This window comes from Esox lucius, chromosome 3, assembly GCF_011004845.1.
Source record: "Esox lucius isolate fEsoLuc1 chromosome 3, fEsoLuc1.pri, whole genome shotgun sequence".
NCBI classification, from domain to species: Eukaryota; Metazoa; Chordata; class Actinopteri; order Esociformes; family Esocidae; genus Esox; species Esox lucius.
The window spans coordinates 16,389,193-16,405,632 of record NC_047571.1 but is presented as its reverse complement, the minus strand read 5'-3'; the positions used below and the strand labels follow the sequence as shown (position 1 = coordinate 16,405,632).

The following is a 16,440-nucleotide window of genomic DNA, read 5'->3' as shown; positions in this document are numbered from 1 at the left end:
CCATGGACACACACATCCACTGGACAAACAGGTACACCATGGACACACACACACATCCACTGGACAAACAGGTACACCATGGACACACACACATCCACTGGACAAATAGGTACACCATGGACACACACACATCCACTTGAAAAACAGGTACACCATTGACACACACACACATCCCCTTGACAAACAGGTACACCATGGACACACACACATCCACTTGAAAAAAAGGTACACCATGGACACACACACATCCACTGGACAAACAGGTACACCATGGGCACACACACATCCACTGGACAAACAGTTACACCATGGACACACACACATCCACTGGACAAACAGGTACACCATGGACACACACACATCCACTTGAAAAACAGGTACACCATGGACACACACACACATCCACTTGACAAACAGGTACACCATGGACACACACACACATCCCCTTGGCAAACAGGTACACCATGCATGGACACATGCAGACCACAAACACTCTAGTTTAAACCAAGCAGACCACAAACAATGTAGTTTAGACCAAGTAGACCACAAACACATATCCACATTGTGTAAACTAGTAGGCCACATAAATATTTTTTAAAAGGCAGTCTGACTTCAGTATTAAATGTCTCTCTAATCCTGTGTCCAGGGCAACAGCTCCGAAAGCCCCATCCCCACCTCTGAATCTAGCACTCCAAGCCGCCGACCCCTGTCGCAGACCCCAACTCGCTCCCATCCCCATATCTCCTACTCCCCCCTGGTGTGTCGCACGCACCCCCCGTCGCAAGACGATGATGACATCAGGGGCCGCCCAGAGACCCAGAGGCAGGGGGAGTCCTCAAGAGAGAGGGCAGGGTTAGAGGGACAGAGTATCGCGAGGGGCTATCACCAACAGCAAGGTTCTCCACTGCGCCGCTACCCATCAGAGCCCTACCTGTCCCTGCAGGATGACGAGCACAGTCCGGACACCAGCGGGTTCATGGAGACTCTGACCTTTGAGGCGGCGGTGGCCACAAGCCTGGGACGTGCTAACACGGTCACTTCAGGTATTAGCGCGGCCCGGCGGGGCTCTAGGAGCGGCTGGCAGGTCCCCAATGGACACTTCCGGAAACGCCTTGCTCAGACCGTGTCTGTCGCGGGCTGTGAGCCACTCAGCGACACAGAAGAGGATGATCGCTGCTAGGAGGAAGTGGAGGTACAGGAAACACGAGGAAGGTGCTTGAGTAAAATATGTGCTACAATACAAAAGGAACGGGACATTACTACTGCATACGTACCTGTTTGATTGCAGTCTCAGTTTCGTTAAATGTGAGAGGAAAACTAAAATTGGAACATTGTTTTTCCCTCATGCCAAGTTGAATTATTTTGAAAGTCACAGAGAAAATGTACAATAACTGTCTGCCCAGAAATTGCTGACTGTGGTTCATTTATATTCTGACCTGTCAAAAGAAAGAGAGTAATAATTAGCATTGAATAGCCTTGGATGTACAAAAACTAAATTTTATTATATCAGAGGATGGAATAAAAGTATGTCATTTGTGTCAGTAGGTATTGTCATTTATGAAGGTGTTTCTCTGACATTGATTCATTGTTGCTCTTAACAGTGTGTGTGGGGTGTGTGTGAATGTGTAACTATGTGCAAAATGAAGAAGAAACAATATCTTTGAAAGCCATAGTTTCTGTAAATACATGTGATTTTTGTCATAAAATGTGCCACCAATACCACTTAATTGTCTGAGTAGGATACATGACCATGAAGAAGGGATATCTGTAATATGAATGACATTTGATCATGTTTATAAAACCTCTGATCAAAGCAATGCCATTTGAATTGATAGAATAGTTTGTTTTTTACCTTTTGCACCTTTCACCATTAGATTTCTTATCCCTTTATTGTCTACAAAGACAGAAAACATATTTATTTATACGTAAACTATATAACTTCTGTTTTGTTTTTTTAAATCAAACAATTATCAATTTCACAACTTTCCAGTCTATATGAGCAGAAAATTGAATGGGACACTGTTGGAAATTATTTAGGTTTTTAGTAACTTGGAGAACAATGGACATCAATAAAAATGTAATTATTTGTGATTGCTTTCAATACAATAATATATAATTTATAAAAAAGGAAATATCTAAATGTCAAGTGTGATTTGAAAGACCGTTTTGTGTGATGTACTGGACTGCAGACAAAGTAGAGAACCAAATGACTAGAGAACTATAATTAGAACATGGTTTCAATTAATCAATAAACTTTTCGTAGGTCAGGAAAACCAGCAGACTGTGGCTGTCTTGGACCAATCTTCATCTTGTCAATGTACTGCAATTTACCTGTTTTTCTTCAGTTTATTAATTATTTTGCCATTTGACTGCTTTCATTTCATCTTCTGGAATCAAAAACTGGCATTGAAACAGTCATGAAATTCAGTATTTTGTTGTTCATCAATGTAGCCGTACATATTCTCCTATTCTACATCATCAGCCTACAACTCCATTAGTATGTCAGAGACCTCACTGCAATTGTAGGCTATGTTTTCTTCCTTGATAAATTATGTGAATACTGTATGAACCATTACAGATGACATAAGTTGGAAGATGTTTTTAACACAACTGATTTCACCTGTTATTTAGAATGGTTTACTAATAATGTACAGTACATTTATTTCATGCTTTCTGTAAGATTATGAGAGAACGTATCCCTTTCTGCTCATAACATGCTTTGAGGATGGAATAGGATATCTCTGGAATGTGAATTTAAGGTATTTGTGTTTGTTTTATTTGCCTGGTAAAGGGTAATGATTCTGTGAAACTCACTTAACCAAAACACATGGAGAATTGTATTATAAGTTGGAATGCAAATAGTTGTTTGGTTTATATGTGTATAATAGTTGTATATATATATATGAATAAAAGTGTCTTCTATTGCAATACAAGTGTCCTCAGTTGCACATTTGTAGCTGTTTCACTCCATATCTGATGCAAAGCAGAATGTTGACCACCTTCCATATTATAAGTCTGTAGGGCCTCTTAAGAATGGGTGAGCTAAACAATGTTTTTCTGAATGTTGTTTAAGCATCTAATAAAATAAAATCGATAATGTAGCAACTAAACCCTACCCCAGAAAGAAGGCACATGCTATGTGACAGCCACCAATTTTCTTCTACTTGCGTGACGTTAGAATTCCACCATCCAATGAACGTGCTCCTCTCTCTGACAAAGCACAACAACACTAAAACCGTTACGTCATATCGAATGGACGCCGAGATGTCCTCAGGTTGAAAAATATAATAATATTGCTAGCCAGTCAGTTACTTTATTCGTTAAGTCAGTGGTCGATATTTTTTGCTAAATATTCAAGTTGTATCGTTCGATGTTGTCATGACGGTTATTATTTGAACGAACGTTTTACATTTCAAATCGTAGGCCGAGAAATGAGTGAAAATAATCTAGGAAGTCGCTAGCTCTTGTTGGTCCAATTGCTGGCAAAGTAGGCAACGTTAGCTAACGTTTGCTAGATAGCTAGCGAGCTCTTTGTTTTGACTCTGATTGTCTGGTGATGTTGAAAGGCTTGGAACGCTGCTTGGGCTCAACCTAATATTTGTATCAAAATGCATATGACATTTGAATGGGTTGTTTACAGTATTTAATGTGTTATAACGTTGTTCCTGCGACGGGTGGAGGATACACTTGTTTGTAAACGAACAATAGCAAGTTTACAAGCTAGCTAAACAACGAGGGGCTGAGAAGAGGACATGGGCAATTGTCTAAAATCGCCGACGTCGGACGATATATCTTTGCTTCATGAATCACAGTCTGATAGAGCAAGTTATGGGGACGCAGACCAGGATTTGGAGCCACCTCCGCCTTACCAGGTCAGACAGTTGCGAATACTGTACAGTAGCTAGGAAGCTTAATAGACATACGCTAGTTATTGGTGTCAAGTAACGTTAGCTAACTATCAAGGCTGTAATACATCACTGAAACGTATGACAATCTGTAGGGGATTTCTACAGATTATGTAGCTAGCTAATTTCCTTATTTTTTTTTTGTTGCATGATTCCATACCATTTCTAAGTTATTTGTACAGGTATACTTTAATGTTAATCACTTGCGTCAAATGTGTAGTTTAAACATTTCTAGACGAGCCACTCAAACATTGAAACAGTTAACTAATATTTGCCCTTTAAATTATTGTTTTCATAGCTATCACTATAGGTTATGGGTCTAATTTTTCATATTACCATAGTTGTACAAATCCACCAACACAAAGGGAAAACCACAAACACAGCACTTTTTGTTGCCCAAATACTTTTCAATATTATGTTCCAAGCAGGCTTGCCAAGAATGTCCAGACTGAGCAGTTTTTTTTCAGCTGCTTTATCCATGGCAGGGTGTGTTTTGGCTCGTAACAGCATAGAACAAATTTGATCGGCCATTATAATGGGCTCCTACAGTCCTACAATGTCTACATGACAGTAATCAGACTGTAGGTGAAGGTTAAGCCTGCCTTTCTCAAAAATGTTATGTCTTTCTGGACTGCCTGGGCAGAACAAATTATTGTCCATTGTTTATTCAGTCAAAACGTTTTTATCTTCAACTGGCCAATCCAAATAGGTCGGAAGAACAGAAGAGCATTATATGTTGTTTTTAACTGACTCACATTCTGCGAACCCAGAATTTCAGCATTTCATTCCAATCATGAAAACGTGTCAGGGCCAAACAATATAGTGTATTAGTAAAAAACACACCTACAGAGTCATCACCTTAATCCTCTAAATGATTATGCCTTCATTTTTGGTTTATACAAACCTAATAAATACAATTAGCCTATACAGGGCTTTTTATAAATAATTTGTAAACAGCAAATATAGATTGATATTCATCATTTAATCATAAATGATCCACTTGTTGACAAGTCTTTCCTATTTCTGAAAGATGTTCAACATAAAAATCAGATCGAGACCTGTATTTGGCTATATTCAAGTTTTCTGTCATTTCATTCCATCATTGAAAATGGCCAGACATGACCACCTACAAACAGCTTCTCTAAAGCTTGTATGTATCACATGGGAATAATTCCAACTCCTCCGTATTCCCAAAAGGCCACTGAGTATAAAGGAGGCAGTTATTTGTTTCTAAATCCAACAGTTTGGTCTTGACGTGATGGTCTGTGATGAAATGTCATCTGACAAATGAAGTGGAGGTTACAGGCGACAACAACCGCACGCTGTGGCCTAGACTTCCTGGTTTCATATGCAGTGTAACACTTGTTTATGGCTCACGAGACTTGCTGTTCCAATTCGTTACACCGGCAGATTTTCTCCTGAGTGTGACAGTGATTCCCTCCCATGGACAGTCTAAGAACGGATACGGAACCCTTCATTTGCGTGAGCGTATAAGCGGTTTAGAAGGACATGTAGTTCTTGCACACTGGGCATTTCCTGGATGAAGATTCACACGTACACACACACACACACACACGAGAACGCACCGATGGAGATCTCTCTAGCTCGTGCTTGGCCATACCCAGCGTCTTGTCTGTCCTGTGCGTGTGTGTTCGTCTTTTGACCAGGAGCAGGCCCACATGCCAGTGTACCACCCCACACCCAGCCAGGCCCGCTTAGCTACCCAGCTGACTGAGGAGGAGCAGGTTCGTATCGCCCAACGGATCGGACTCATCCAGCACCTCCCCCGGGGTGTCTACGACGGAGGACGGGACGGCTCGGAGAAGAAAATCAGAGAGTGAGGAGCTCCGTAACACGTTTAATATTCCTGGGATTTTTTTTTTTGTGTGGATAATATTAGCCACTGTTTTTATTCTCTAATGATAAAAAAAAAGCTCCCTGGTCATGTGACCTGACCAGGTTAAAAGCTGGCCGAGTTGTAGCATGTAGATAGCTATGCGTTTGAGAAAACTAGTGTTTCCTGGTCTGGTAATGTGCTCATCATGAGGTGCTCATAGACCAATCAAAGCCAGTGTTGATTATTGTATTTTCCTGTTTTCTAGGTGTGTTATATGTATGATGGACTTTGTGTACGGGGATCCCATCCGGTTCCTGCCTTGTATGCACATCTACCACATGGACTGTATAGACGACTGGCTGATGAGGTCGTTCACCTGCCCCTCCTGCATGGAGCCTGTGGATGCTGCTCTGCTGTCCACCTACGAGACCAACTGACCCCTGACACAACCCCACCACCCTCTGCCCCGCTGCCCCTTAAAAACACACACACACATTCTACAAACATCACAGGCACATCAGCCAGCCCCTACGCACGCACACACACACACACTCACCCCTCCCCAACTGACCCTCGGGAAAAGGAGTAGCAAGGTGTCTTGCTTGCTGATGACAGAGAGACTTGTGATTAACATTGAAAAGACTAAATCCATCGCCTAAAATGACTCTGAAGACAACTTGCTTACTCATGGTCTGACTGAAGGAGGTATTAGACAGTTGTCTACATAGAAAAGACAAACATGCTTTGTGTGTGTGTGTGTGTGCCAGCTGCTGAACACAGTAGGACGGGATTGGTGATGTTATGGTGGGAATGAGGAGGGGGCTGTTACCGTAGTGATGGCTCACTGCATTTCCACTTGAGCAGGTCTCAGTGGTGTCCCACAACCAGCCAATCAATGCTCATCATGATTAGTAGCTGGGAATAAAATCGTATAATTGTCTCTAGTCTGAATTTGGCCACTGGGATGTATCCTATAAGAATAATTTTAAAGCCACGGCTGGCAACAACAAGACAATAACATAGCATCAGTCTCCTAGTGTCCAAATCCTAGACTATATAGTTAGTAGGGGTAAAGAAGCCCTAGGGAGAAATGCATGGTGATGTAAAAACAGGAAATAATCTCTCTGCAGACTGGAGTTTACAGTGTTTTAGCGCTGCGGTTACAAAATATTAGAAGTTACAAATTATTTCGGATTACAACAAAACCACAATAGGATCTACATACCCAGTGCAGAAATCACCCAAAGCCCATACTTACTTTACTGGACTGTTTCATGGAGAAAGAAATGTACTAGCTACATGCATATGCTCTGTTTTGTCTTTCAGGGGAACCATTCTGAATGGATCCCCTGCCACTCCAGGTGGCCTGAACAATTCTGTGTGGTGTATGTCCCCCTGTGTAGGGTTAATATGTTTTACTATGAGAGGAGTAACATAGCTGTCAGCCAATGTAAAGGGCTCATTTGTGCATGTGCAGGAGGATCAGTCTAAAAGTTAGGAATGCTTGCACACACATTAATCTGATCCTGAGATTTGCACTTTACCTATAGGACAATAATGGAAGCATTATATTAATATATAAACCTATAACCTTGCACTTTTCAATATTATTTATTCTTTGCGCAGCACAGACGTTAAGATTAATATTGATAATGCTATCAATGCTACCATTGGTCCCTCATCACATTGAAGTAAAGCTCCATAGCTGAATATCTATTCATGAGTTGTGTGATTCAGTAGTGAGTCCCTGCTTGGTTTTGTCTTGATACTAGTGGGTGTTTTGTGTGGAAGTGGTTGTGTGAAGGGGACAGATGTTTACTTTGTCTTGGATGACACTGTAAGAGCTTACTTAGCTGTATTTTAAACTTTCTCCCCTAGTCAGGACACCATTGCTCAAATATATGTTCTTGCTGTTTTTTGGACAAAATACACTGTATGATTTCCCATGTTTGTTGCTATTTATGTTTGTAGAAAAGTATCTGCTTCTGTGAATGTTTTCCATCTACATTTTCATTCATAGTGATACCCTTTTCTGTGTGGATGTTTGTACACTACCCTCCATATTTATTTGGACCGTAAAGCTATAATATTTAAGAGATTTATAAAAACAACCTAAAATAAAAGGTGATATTCTATGCCGCTGCCTCAATAAAACCATTTGATCTCAAATCCAACATGCTGGAATATTGAGCAGAACGTAAACATTTTATTTTAATTCCATATAAATACAGAGGGATCTGTGTATGTCATACCTTCAGCTTCATGGTTTGTCTTTGTGTTTGTTGGAGATAACCGTCTTGCTCAGTAGAGTTTACACTGCTTTTAGTGTGCATTTGCAAACCTCTGGCCCAAAGATTTACCACAGCACAAAGGAGAGTATGCCTCTAATGATGTGACAGTAAAAGACAGTACACATTTGTCAATGTTTTGCTTTCTTTTGCAGTGTTTTTCAGCTTTTTTTGTCAGAAGATAATTGACACTTCTGTAAAATAAATGTAATCTCCTGTAATCTTAATTTTTTGAAAGGCCACCTAGCCCTAATATCGAAGCTGTAAAAAAAAAAAAGAATAAACAGGAAAGCACACTTGTTATCCCTGGTTGATTTATTTTCCAAGACTGTAGTATCATGCTGTTACGCCAGATGGTAGTAAAATGTCAGACTCCTTCATCCTGGGTGTATTAGCACAGCAGAGAAATCTAGCTGTGTTGTTTTTTAGCTGCTGTAATTATGTCTGTGTTGTTTCAGTCTCATGCACACACAGTCTTGTACAAAGCCAGGCCTATTTCACCATTATCAGCTGTGCTTATACAGAAGTGATTAGTTGCAACATGCGTGTTTTTTGATCTGATAGACGTCTCACCCAATTAATCCGTATGATCAGCTTAGTTTTGTAATGCAGCAATGCAATCACCTGACCAGCTTAGAGCAGTAGGGCTAATGTCATGGTACAGAGGCAAGATAACATCAGGCGTCGTTGATCAAAACACAGGCTCCGTCAAAATAATTACTCTAGTTGAAAGATGCTTACGTGTTTATTTCTTTTCACCAAAGCTTAACACAGTAATCAGATTGTCTATGGCAACATAACTAATCTTTGTGGACCTCATTAGTATTTCCACTCCTTGAGGTTCCTGAGGACAAGGTCTAATAAAGTGTTCAGTTTCTATTTTCATGATGGAGCATTGTAATGGAGTGGATTAACTGTATGGCCTTGCTTTCGGGACATTTTTATCCCTGTACTTTGTGTTTATCTAGAAAATGTACCAAGGCTTATACCACATAGTATAGACTGTTAGTTATGCATTTCTTAACCGCAATGTAACTGACATACAAAAAAAAGGTCAGTGTTTTGATTATATGTTTATTATTCCAACGTACTCCAAATTACTCAAAAGACATGGCAAACTCATGGACCTCCAGCACTGAAACAACCATTGTGTTAACCAATTAGGTTGCTGTGATTGAGGTGCCAGTAATTTAGTTTGGTCTGTGGGCTCACTGAGAAAAATAGTTTTTAATTATTTTAATGTCCTTATACCACCAGCAGGTTCCATTCTTACAGCAAAATGGCTCTTTTTCACCAAAATGGATGCTTTAACACACTGGTTGTGTAAAGTTACTAATACTTCAAATCATGATAGATCAGATATTTGCCTCTTTTTGCTGACACAACAAGGCAAGGTAATTGTAGCCTAGACTTGATCCCTTATACTCTTTGTTTATTCTAATGTTGGGACAGTTGATACTTAGTCTGAATACCCTGAAATGGTGACTAGAAATTGTTGCCTCAAGGATTGTTGCCACATTATGGCTTGTACATGCCGTGGAAAGTAACGGGCATGGGGCACTCGACCTCTGCCCTGGCGATCTCCGACATGTCCTTGGCATTGATGATCAGCATGTAGCCTGACTTCTGTGCCCCGGGCGATATCACAATAGTCAACAGGACACCTGGGGTTCATTGGAAAAACACACTGGCTGTTAGGAAACGCAATGTCACTGTCAATTTCTCTTGACAACACAACATTTTCCTAATTAATGGCTTGTTCCTGGATACATGTAGCTAAATCAGAACTGTCTTTCAAGGAAAAGAAGGTCTTGGGTATTAATGCCATTGCCGCAGCGTCCCTGTAATGGTGACAACAGACTAAAATACTGTAGATCGCAAGTCAGTCAATACCGTACATACCGTCATCCTCATCCACTGCGTCCGGGGTCTGTACAAACAGGGGCTCTGAGGGGTAGGAGTCCGGCTCCTGCCACACCCAGGTCTCCTTGGTCTTCACGTTCAGCTTGATGATCTACGGGTATGGACTCGTTTAGTGCTAGCTTAGCCGTCTTGTGTTTTACGTATTAATCATTTAGCAAACGTTCTTTTCTAGAGCGACTCATAGGAGCAGTTGGGGTTAATGGTCTTAATTGAGGAACATGTTTTTTCACCTTGCGGATTCTGGGATTCAATGTACTGGTCAGATGCTATAACCACTCAGTTATCTGCCACCCAGATGGAGGTTAGAGCATCCGCTTGATGATATACCACAACCAAAATAACAGCTTTTACAAACAGCAATGCGTTGCTTTTGTCTTCTTGTATTTACTGAACAACGTAGAACGACTGTCACTCAGGTAACATGCTATGGCCTCTGCCATTAAAGGCTATAGCAGTCGACATTATGACGATGCAGATTTGTGGTGAAAAACCAGCCGAATACCCACCCTGTCAGGGATGAAGTGGTTGAGACCCAGGGCATAGGCATATGAATAGTTCTTCCCACCATGCTTTTGATAGTTGATCTGAGGGAACTCAAAGGCTTGGCGGGGCCCAGAGAACAGCACCTCGGGTTCCAGCCAGATGGTCCCATCAGAACGCATCGTTGCTGTTGCCGTGGTGTATGGCAGGCAGATCAGGTTCTTGCCTTGCTCCTCCTAAAACACAATCAGTATGAGAGTGAATACATTTGGGCAGATATGCACGTTGCTATCCAATGGGAAATACAAGGGTGGCACATATGCAACCTTATTTAAAAAGTAAAACATTACAAAAAAAATATTAAAAAACATTCTGAGAGGGGATCAACTTACCCTGTGGATGTCCAGAGGGATGACATATCTCCTGACCTCTGGTTGAGGTGCCATCATGGCTGCTTTCTTAACCTCCTCCCAGTTGGTGCGCAGGTTGGCCAGCCAAAGGTAGTTGTACACAAATTCAAACCTACCAGGAATTAAAGTGACACAATAGTTTCAAATGCTGAAATAGGTTTTCTCTGAAAGTGCTCATTGCTAATGTAACTCTCACCTAACAAATGTGATGCATGCCTGAAACACTCTAGCCAGTTGTCTCCACTCTTATGTTTTTCACTGTCTGCAATCACACTGCCATCTTATGAAAAATATCACTGTTTTCTCTTCCATTACCCTTTCCATGTACACACATCAGCCACAATGAAGCCTTGATCTTCGTAAGTGTTTATGTGATGAAACAGGTTGATGGGAGCACCCCTAAACTTATGGTCAATGTATTCCCCTTGTCCTCCTCCAATGTCTTTTCTGGCGATGTGGAACAATGTCTGTGAAATGTAGGGTAAAATGACAGTTAGGTGTGACGGTAATATGGTTTATACTGTTTCTTGATTTTGCCCGGCACGAGATTGGGTATGCCAGATTCTACTGACTGGTGATTAATTACCCCTAGAAGCTCGTTGGACTCAAAGCAGTCCATGTAGTTGGAGCCTCGGATGCTCCAGGCACTCAGGAACTTAAGCAGGTTGATTTTCACTGGGGTCTCAATGAAGACAAAGTAGTTTTCGGACATGCCAAAACTAAGGGTGACATAAAATGTACATTATTTAATGGCATAGTATGACTACCGCATTAACGTAAATAAAATGATTCAGCAATTTAAAACTCAAGGACATAATTAAAATGGATACTTTGAATAAAAGTGCAGCTAAAAGCTGTGATAGACATGATCCACCTGTGCACGTAGGAGGGCTTGAACCTCTCTGCACTGGGGAACTGCACCACAACCTTGGACTTTTCAATGGGATCTGACTTGTCTGAGGAGAGAACACAAGATGCAATCAGTGGCACATGCCATCAGCTTGCCTTACAAGTTATTAGGCTACATGTTATAAAAGTTTGGAAGGAAATTATTGATAATATATTTTCCATTCAAAAACACACTTTAACCACCTTTAAATCTGATGGATTGATACCTTTGGTTTGTAGTGACTGAAATTAGTGAGCATATTATTGGGAGTAAAACTTGCATTACTTTATTTAGCTACAGTGAACTGACCTATGTGGATTGTGATCAGTATAGCACATAATACTTTTACAGCGTACATTTAAACCTGACATGCAAATGTTTACATTTTGAATAACTTCTCTACCCTACAGTGTTTTTTTTGTCAAAAAAATAAATAAAGAAATATCACAATGATTACGTTTGGTTTTTCTTTGCTTATTATTGAAAGGAATGTTCATAAAATGTTAGTTATGTAGCAGACACTCTTATCCTCAACGACTCGTAGGAGCAGTTAGGGTCCGGCTGTCTTGCTCAAGGTCAGAACAGCCCGTCCTTTTTTTATACTTTTCTTTGGCTTTCTCAAGAATAACATTCTACATTTACATTTTCGGTAATTTAGCTGACAATCTTGTCTTGAGCGACTTACCTCATTGATTACATACATTTAGTGTATATAGTACCTTACCAAGCTGGAAGCTGGTGGAGCTGATATAGATCATGTAACCAGGACAATGGGACCACCTATGTTAAGTGCTATTTCATCTTTAGTGACCACATAGAGTCACTCTTTAACAACCAATCCAAACAATGCCACCCCATGCAGGGCAGTATCCCCTTCACTTCCCTCGGTCATTGGGATATTTTTTAGAGCAAACGGAAGAATGCCAAACGTTGGCCCTTCAATACAAGGCTTATAGAATATTAATCATGTTATAGAATATTAATTCAAACACCGACTAAAAGTTGAAACATCCATTAGCTCTTAATATGTTCCATTTGCTTTTATTCCTGAATCTAGATGGGATACAAGCCTAACCTTTCTGTGTGGGTGGGATCCTGACAATGTTGTAGGCCAGTGATGCTCCTTTTCCCATGCAGTTTCCTATATTAAACACTGTTCCGTCTCTTTCAATGTGTGGATGGGCTGTCACTCCATTAATGTTGACATAGTTGCACAAGTCCACCTGAGGGGATGTCAGGTCATAGTGTCATTGGTCACATGTTATTCATTATCATTGTATGCCTGGCTAATTACTAACTGGTTTTGAAAAGTCAGCCTAACACCAGTCTTCTGTGAATAAAATAAATCAAAGGGAATGTATATCAAGGAGGTAAAATTAAGAGTAATACCTTCTTCAGCGTCTCCAGTGTGTCCGTGTTGACTTTAGTAATGTAATTGGTTTCTGTGACGGCATAGTAATCTTCACCAATGGGATAAACGTTCACCAGGCAATTATCTGTCACTTCAACACCCTTGAAGTAAGTGAAAAACCTGAGAGAAACACCAATTTTGAAGTTGATCAATGAGAACGAGGTTCAGTGCAGCGCCAGCCTATTCACATTGATCGATATGACAGATCAGATGTAGGCTAGCAAACGTAATAATTGACAGGATGTTACTCATCTAATATCGAGGCAAACATATAAAGTGGACAATAAGGGATACAGACAAGAATGACCACTACGAACCTGGAGAAGATGTTTTTGCAGGGATCTGGATAGGCAAAGGTGCCAAATTCAGTAATCACCACACGCTTCTCTGTTATTGCACGCACGTAGGCATCTGTTTTGATATACCTACAGGATCAGGTTAAATAGCAATGGGTTATTTGGACTAAAATCCAGTAATGACCTCTATCAGACATCCTTTATCCAATCTTACTTGCGGAAATAGGTGACTTGGCCATTCTTGAAGTCAAATTTGTGCATGAGGGCCTGGCCATCAAAGAGGTGGTAGAAAGGTTCATCACCAACCTCGAACAGGCCAGGTCCCAAGCGAAGAAGACTTCCCTTCAGAAATGAAGGAATCCTACCTAGTGTTTGTCAGAGAAAAGATTGTCAAACAGTATTTCAGAAATATTTCATTGCAATTTCTTCTACAGCAGGTAACAGGTCAATTAGGGAATGTTTTTTATAGAGATCCATATGTTTATACAAGCAGTCTTGTTTTTACATGAATTTCCCACATGGCAGTGTTTTATTTTTAATTGTAGAATATTTCAATAAAATTGGAAGGTGTAAAGTAATGTAAAACCAGTCTACTTCAGATGGACAAGATGTATCTGAATATGGAATTTAGAGGTAACCCCACTATAATTATTATTTATGGTTAACTTCTACTTCCATCATGTGTAAATTCAAAAATCAATATACAACTACAGTTACAATAGCTGCCAAAGTTAGCATGGCATGCAGATTAAATGGACAACAAACCTAGAACCAAATAGATTTGTAGTTAACAAACCTGTGACTGTTGCAGGGACAGGCTCTGATAACTCCTCAACTGTCTCAAAGATCTTCTTGTAGCCACCAGCAGGGTGCTCAAATCTGTAATAGTCCAATATAGAAATACATTATCCTAACAATTTATGGCACTAACACATTTTCTGGCAAACTCAAGACCAATGTCTGACTTCAAGTTAAAAACTTCCCAGAGCCAAAATCTTTTCAATACTTCAATATTCTGCTTAATAAATGTAAGGTATGTAAGTCACTCTGGATAAAAGTCCCTGTAAAATGTAAGTGGGAGTTCAGAAATGAAAAATAAACCACCACTCACCGGCTGACCATGGTTCCTCTTTCTTATGAGAGCACAAACACACACTCACTTAAACACACAGGTAGCTTCAGATCACTACTGAACTGGAGATCTTGGCAGTTCTTGTGGATTTAGGATATTTATATGTACAGTTTTTCTCTCCGTCACCAAACTGTGAGACTGGAACATTTCTCCTGACCAATCAGGTTCAACTGTGAACAAGAATGCCATTGTGCCAATATACTTAGCCTCGTAACAGAGGCCCTCTAAAACCGGATTTATTTTTTCCCGACAATTTCACACAGTCAGTAGGCCTGCGTTTCTCTGGCAAATATGTTGTAATAACTTCAGACATGATTGTTCAATCATTTGTATGTTCACCAAAATATAGAAACAGTTCCAGTGAGAGCCCTTAGGTATATTTCATACTCAATAAATACAATTTGATACTAGGCTCCTATTCGGATTTACACTATGTCCAACTAAATTGACTATTTGGCAGAAAAATGCATTTGAAATGTGCCTGACACTAATTTAGTTGCACCAATTAATTTCTTGCTTTTCACAACATGTAAATGGATATTTTATACTGAAGTGCTTCAATGTTTTTTTTTACAGTGTTTGGTGTTATTTTGTTGTGGTCTCTCTTGGAAAATGTATTTTTAATCTCAATCAGCCCATGACATGGCTAAAATCCTGCATGTAATTACCTTTCTTCAAGAGTATTGGTTGAGTGACATTGGTTGTGATTTCAGAGAAGGGAAATGTTTTTATGTTTTAGTTTCTGAAGCCTCATGCATTCTTACTAAAACTTTTAGTATGTGCCCAGAGAACTTCGTCTCTGTACTTCCTTCTAAAAGATTTCTGATCGATAAAATTACCATTACAGAAGAAAGGAACTTTCACATGGTCACACAACTGGTTGTCCTCATATGAACCAGTACCCTTTTCCACAAGACAGAAGAACAAAATTTAGATAATTTTCATTTACACATGTCTAGAGTAATCAGCCCTAGTTATGTGGATTACAACTGTTTGCTTAAGATGGGTAGAGACAACCTGAAACTCAGACCAAAAAACAATAAACAAGCAACCTGAATGATAAATGGTTTCAATAACAATATAATTGTTGTGAACATTATTTCTACAGATCAAAGGGGACAAGGCATCATATGTTACATATTTTCAAATGGAATACAAGTTAGCATGCCGCTATGTACAATTTAATTTCTTTTTTCAACATGGCACTCACATCTAATCACGGAAAACTCAAGCCTGCCAGCGCTGTGTGAACGGAGAGAACTCTGACTGCACACTGTTTTGTTTCTGTGGCTGTTTTGTAAGAAAAACTAGCACACGAGACGTCAGAGCAAAGCTTTGAGTGAGAATATAAGACCTATTGTTGTTGACACTCTTAAAAGGAGAGCTTTGGTCTCTACACTGCATTCCACCAAAGATTTGTATAAATCACACTTTATCTCCATTGGCAACAGACTTGATACAGCCCATAATAGTTTAACACAGCCAACATCCATATAACACTTGTAGGCTTATGACTTTCAAATCCATGACCTCAAAATGAAAATCCATTGGTTCCCAACACCTCTTATATTGGTTACTGTGATATTGTGTAAAACTGGATTTGTTTAAAGACTCTGGACATATGCCCACGTGCATTTATTGACCTACTCGTCATCTGAACATTCAAGAACATTAATGTGGCTGTAAATCTATAATCTTCACACAGCACAGCCAGAAGACGACTAGCCAGCCCTCAGGGTCTGGTTCCTCTGCAGTTTACTATCTAGGTTTCAATGCTACTAGGGAGTTTTTCCTAACCACTGTGCATCAATCCTTGTTGTAACTTTAGATTTTCAGGCTATGTATTTGTTAAAGCACTTTGTAAAATAC

The 16,440-nt window shown here is 40.0% G+C and overlaps 3 protein-coding genes across 9 annotated transcripts in view; 2 read left to right on the top strand and 1 right to left on the bottom strand.

Moving 5' to 3' along the window:
• cacna1eb (calcium channel, voltage-dependent, R type, alpha 1E subunit b) overlaps window positions 1–2,906 on the top strand; it is a 67,504-nt gene extending 64,598 nt beyond the window's left edge. For all 6 annotated transcript variants that reach the window (XM_034291520.1, XM_029118680.2, XM_029118679.2 and 3 more), the window contains one exon: window positions 647–2,906. In XM_034291520.1, coding sequence (XP_034147411.1) covers window positions 647–1,180 — 534 coding nt within the window. In that variant the 3' untranslated portion in view covers window positions 1,181–2,906. The remainder of the gene's footprint in view (window positions 1–646) is intronic.
• Window positions 2,907–3,230: 324 nt separating this feature from the next.
• LOC105019411 (RING finger protein 11-like) lies at window positions 3,231–8,326 on the top strand. 2 transcript variants are annotated; one of them, XM_010885597.3, is made up of 3 exons: window positions 3,231–3,872; window positions 5,579–5,742; window positions 6,008–8,326. In XM_010885597.3, the coding sequence occupies exons 1-3, from the start codon at window positions 3,753–3,755 to the stop codon at window positions 6,177–6,179; spliced, it is 456 nt and encodes a 151-aa protein (XP_010883899.1). In that variant the 5' UTR covers window positions 3,231–3,752; the 3' UTR covers window positions 6,180–8,326. The 2 variants fall into 2 exon arrangements, with proteins under 2 accessions (XP_010883899.1, XP_010883888.1); XM_010885586.3 differs by having other exon boundaries at window positions 5,573–5,742.
• A 433-nt stretch (window positions 8,327–8,759) lies between these two features.
• On the bottom strand, window positions 8,760–14,673 carry rpe65a (retinoid isomerohydrolase RPE65 a). Its single transcript, XM_010885571.4, has 13 exons — window positions 14,551–14,673; window positions 14,236–14,318; window positions 13,654–13,804; window positions 13,461–13,568; window positions 13,122–13,263; window positions 12,808–12,955; window positions 11,718–11,799; window positions 11,430–11,562; window positions 11,159–11,310; window positions 10,826–10,955; window positions 10,460–10,669; window positions 9,933–10,044; window positions 8,760–9,694 (listed from the first exon to the last, which is right to left on the bottom strand). The coding sequence occupies exons 1-13, from the start codon at window positions 14,559–14,561 to the stop codon at window positions 9,549–9,551; spliced, it is 1,608 nt and encodes a 535-aa protein (XP_010883873.1). The 5' UTR covers window positions 14,562–14,673; the 3' UTR covers window positions 8,760–9,548.
• Between the last annotated feature and the right edge of the window lie 1,767 nt (window positions 14,674–16,440).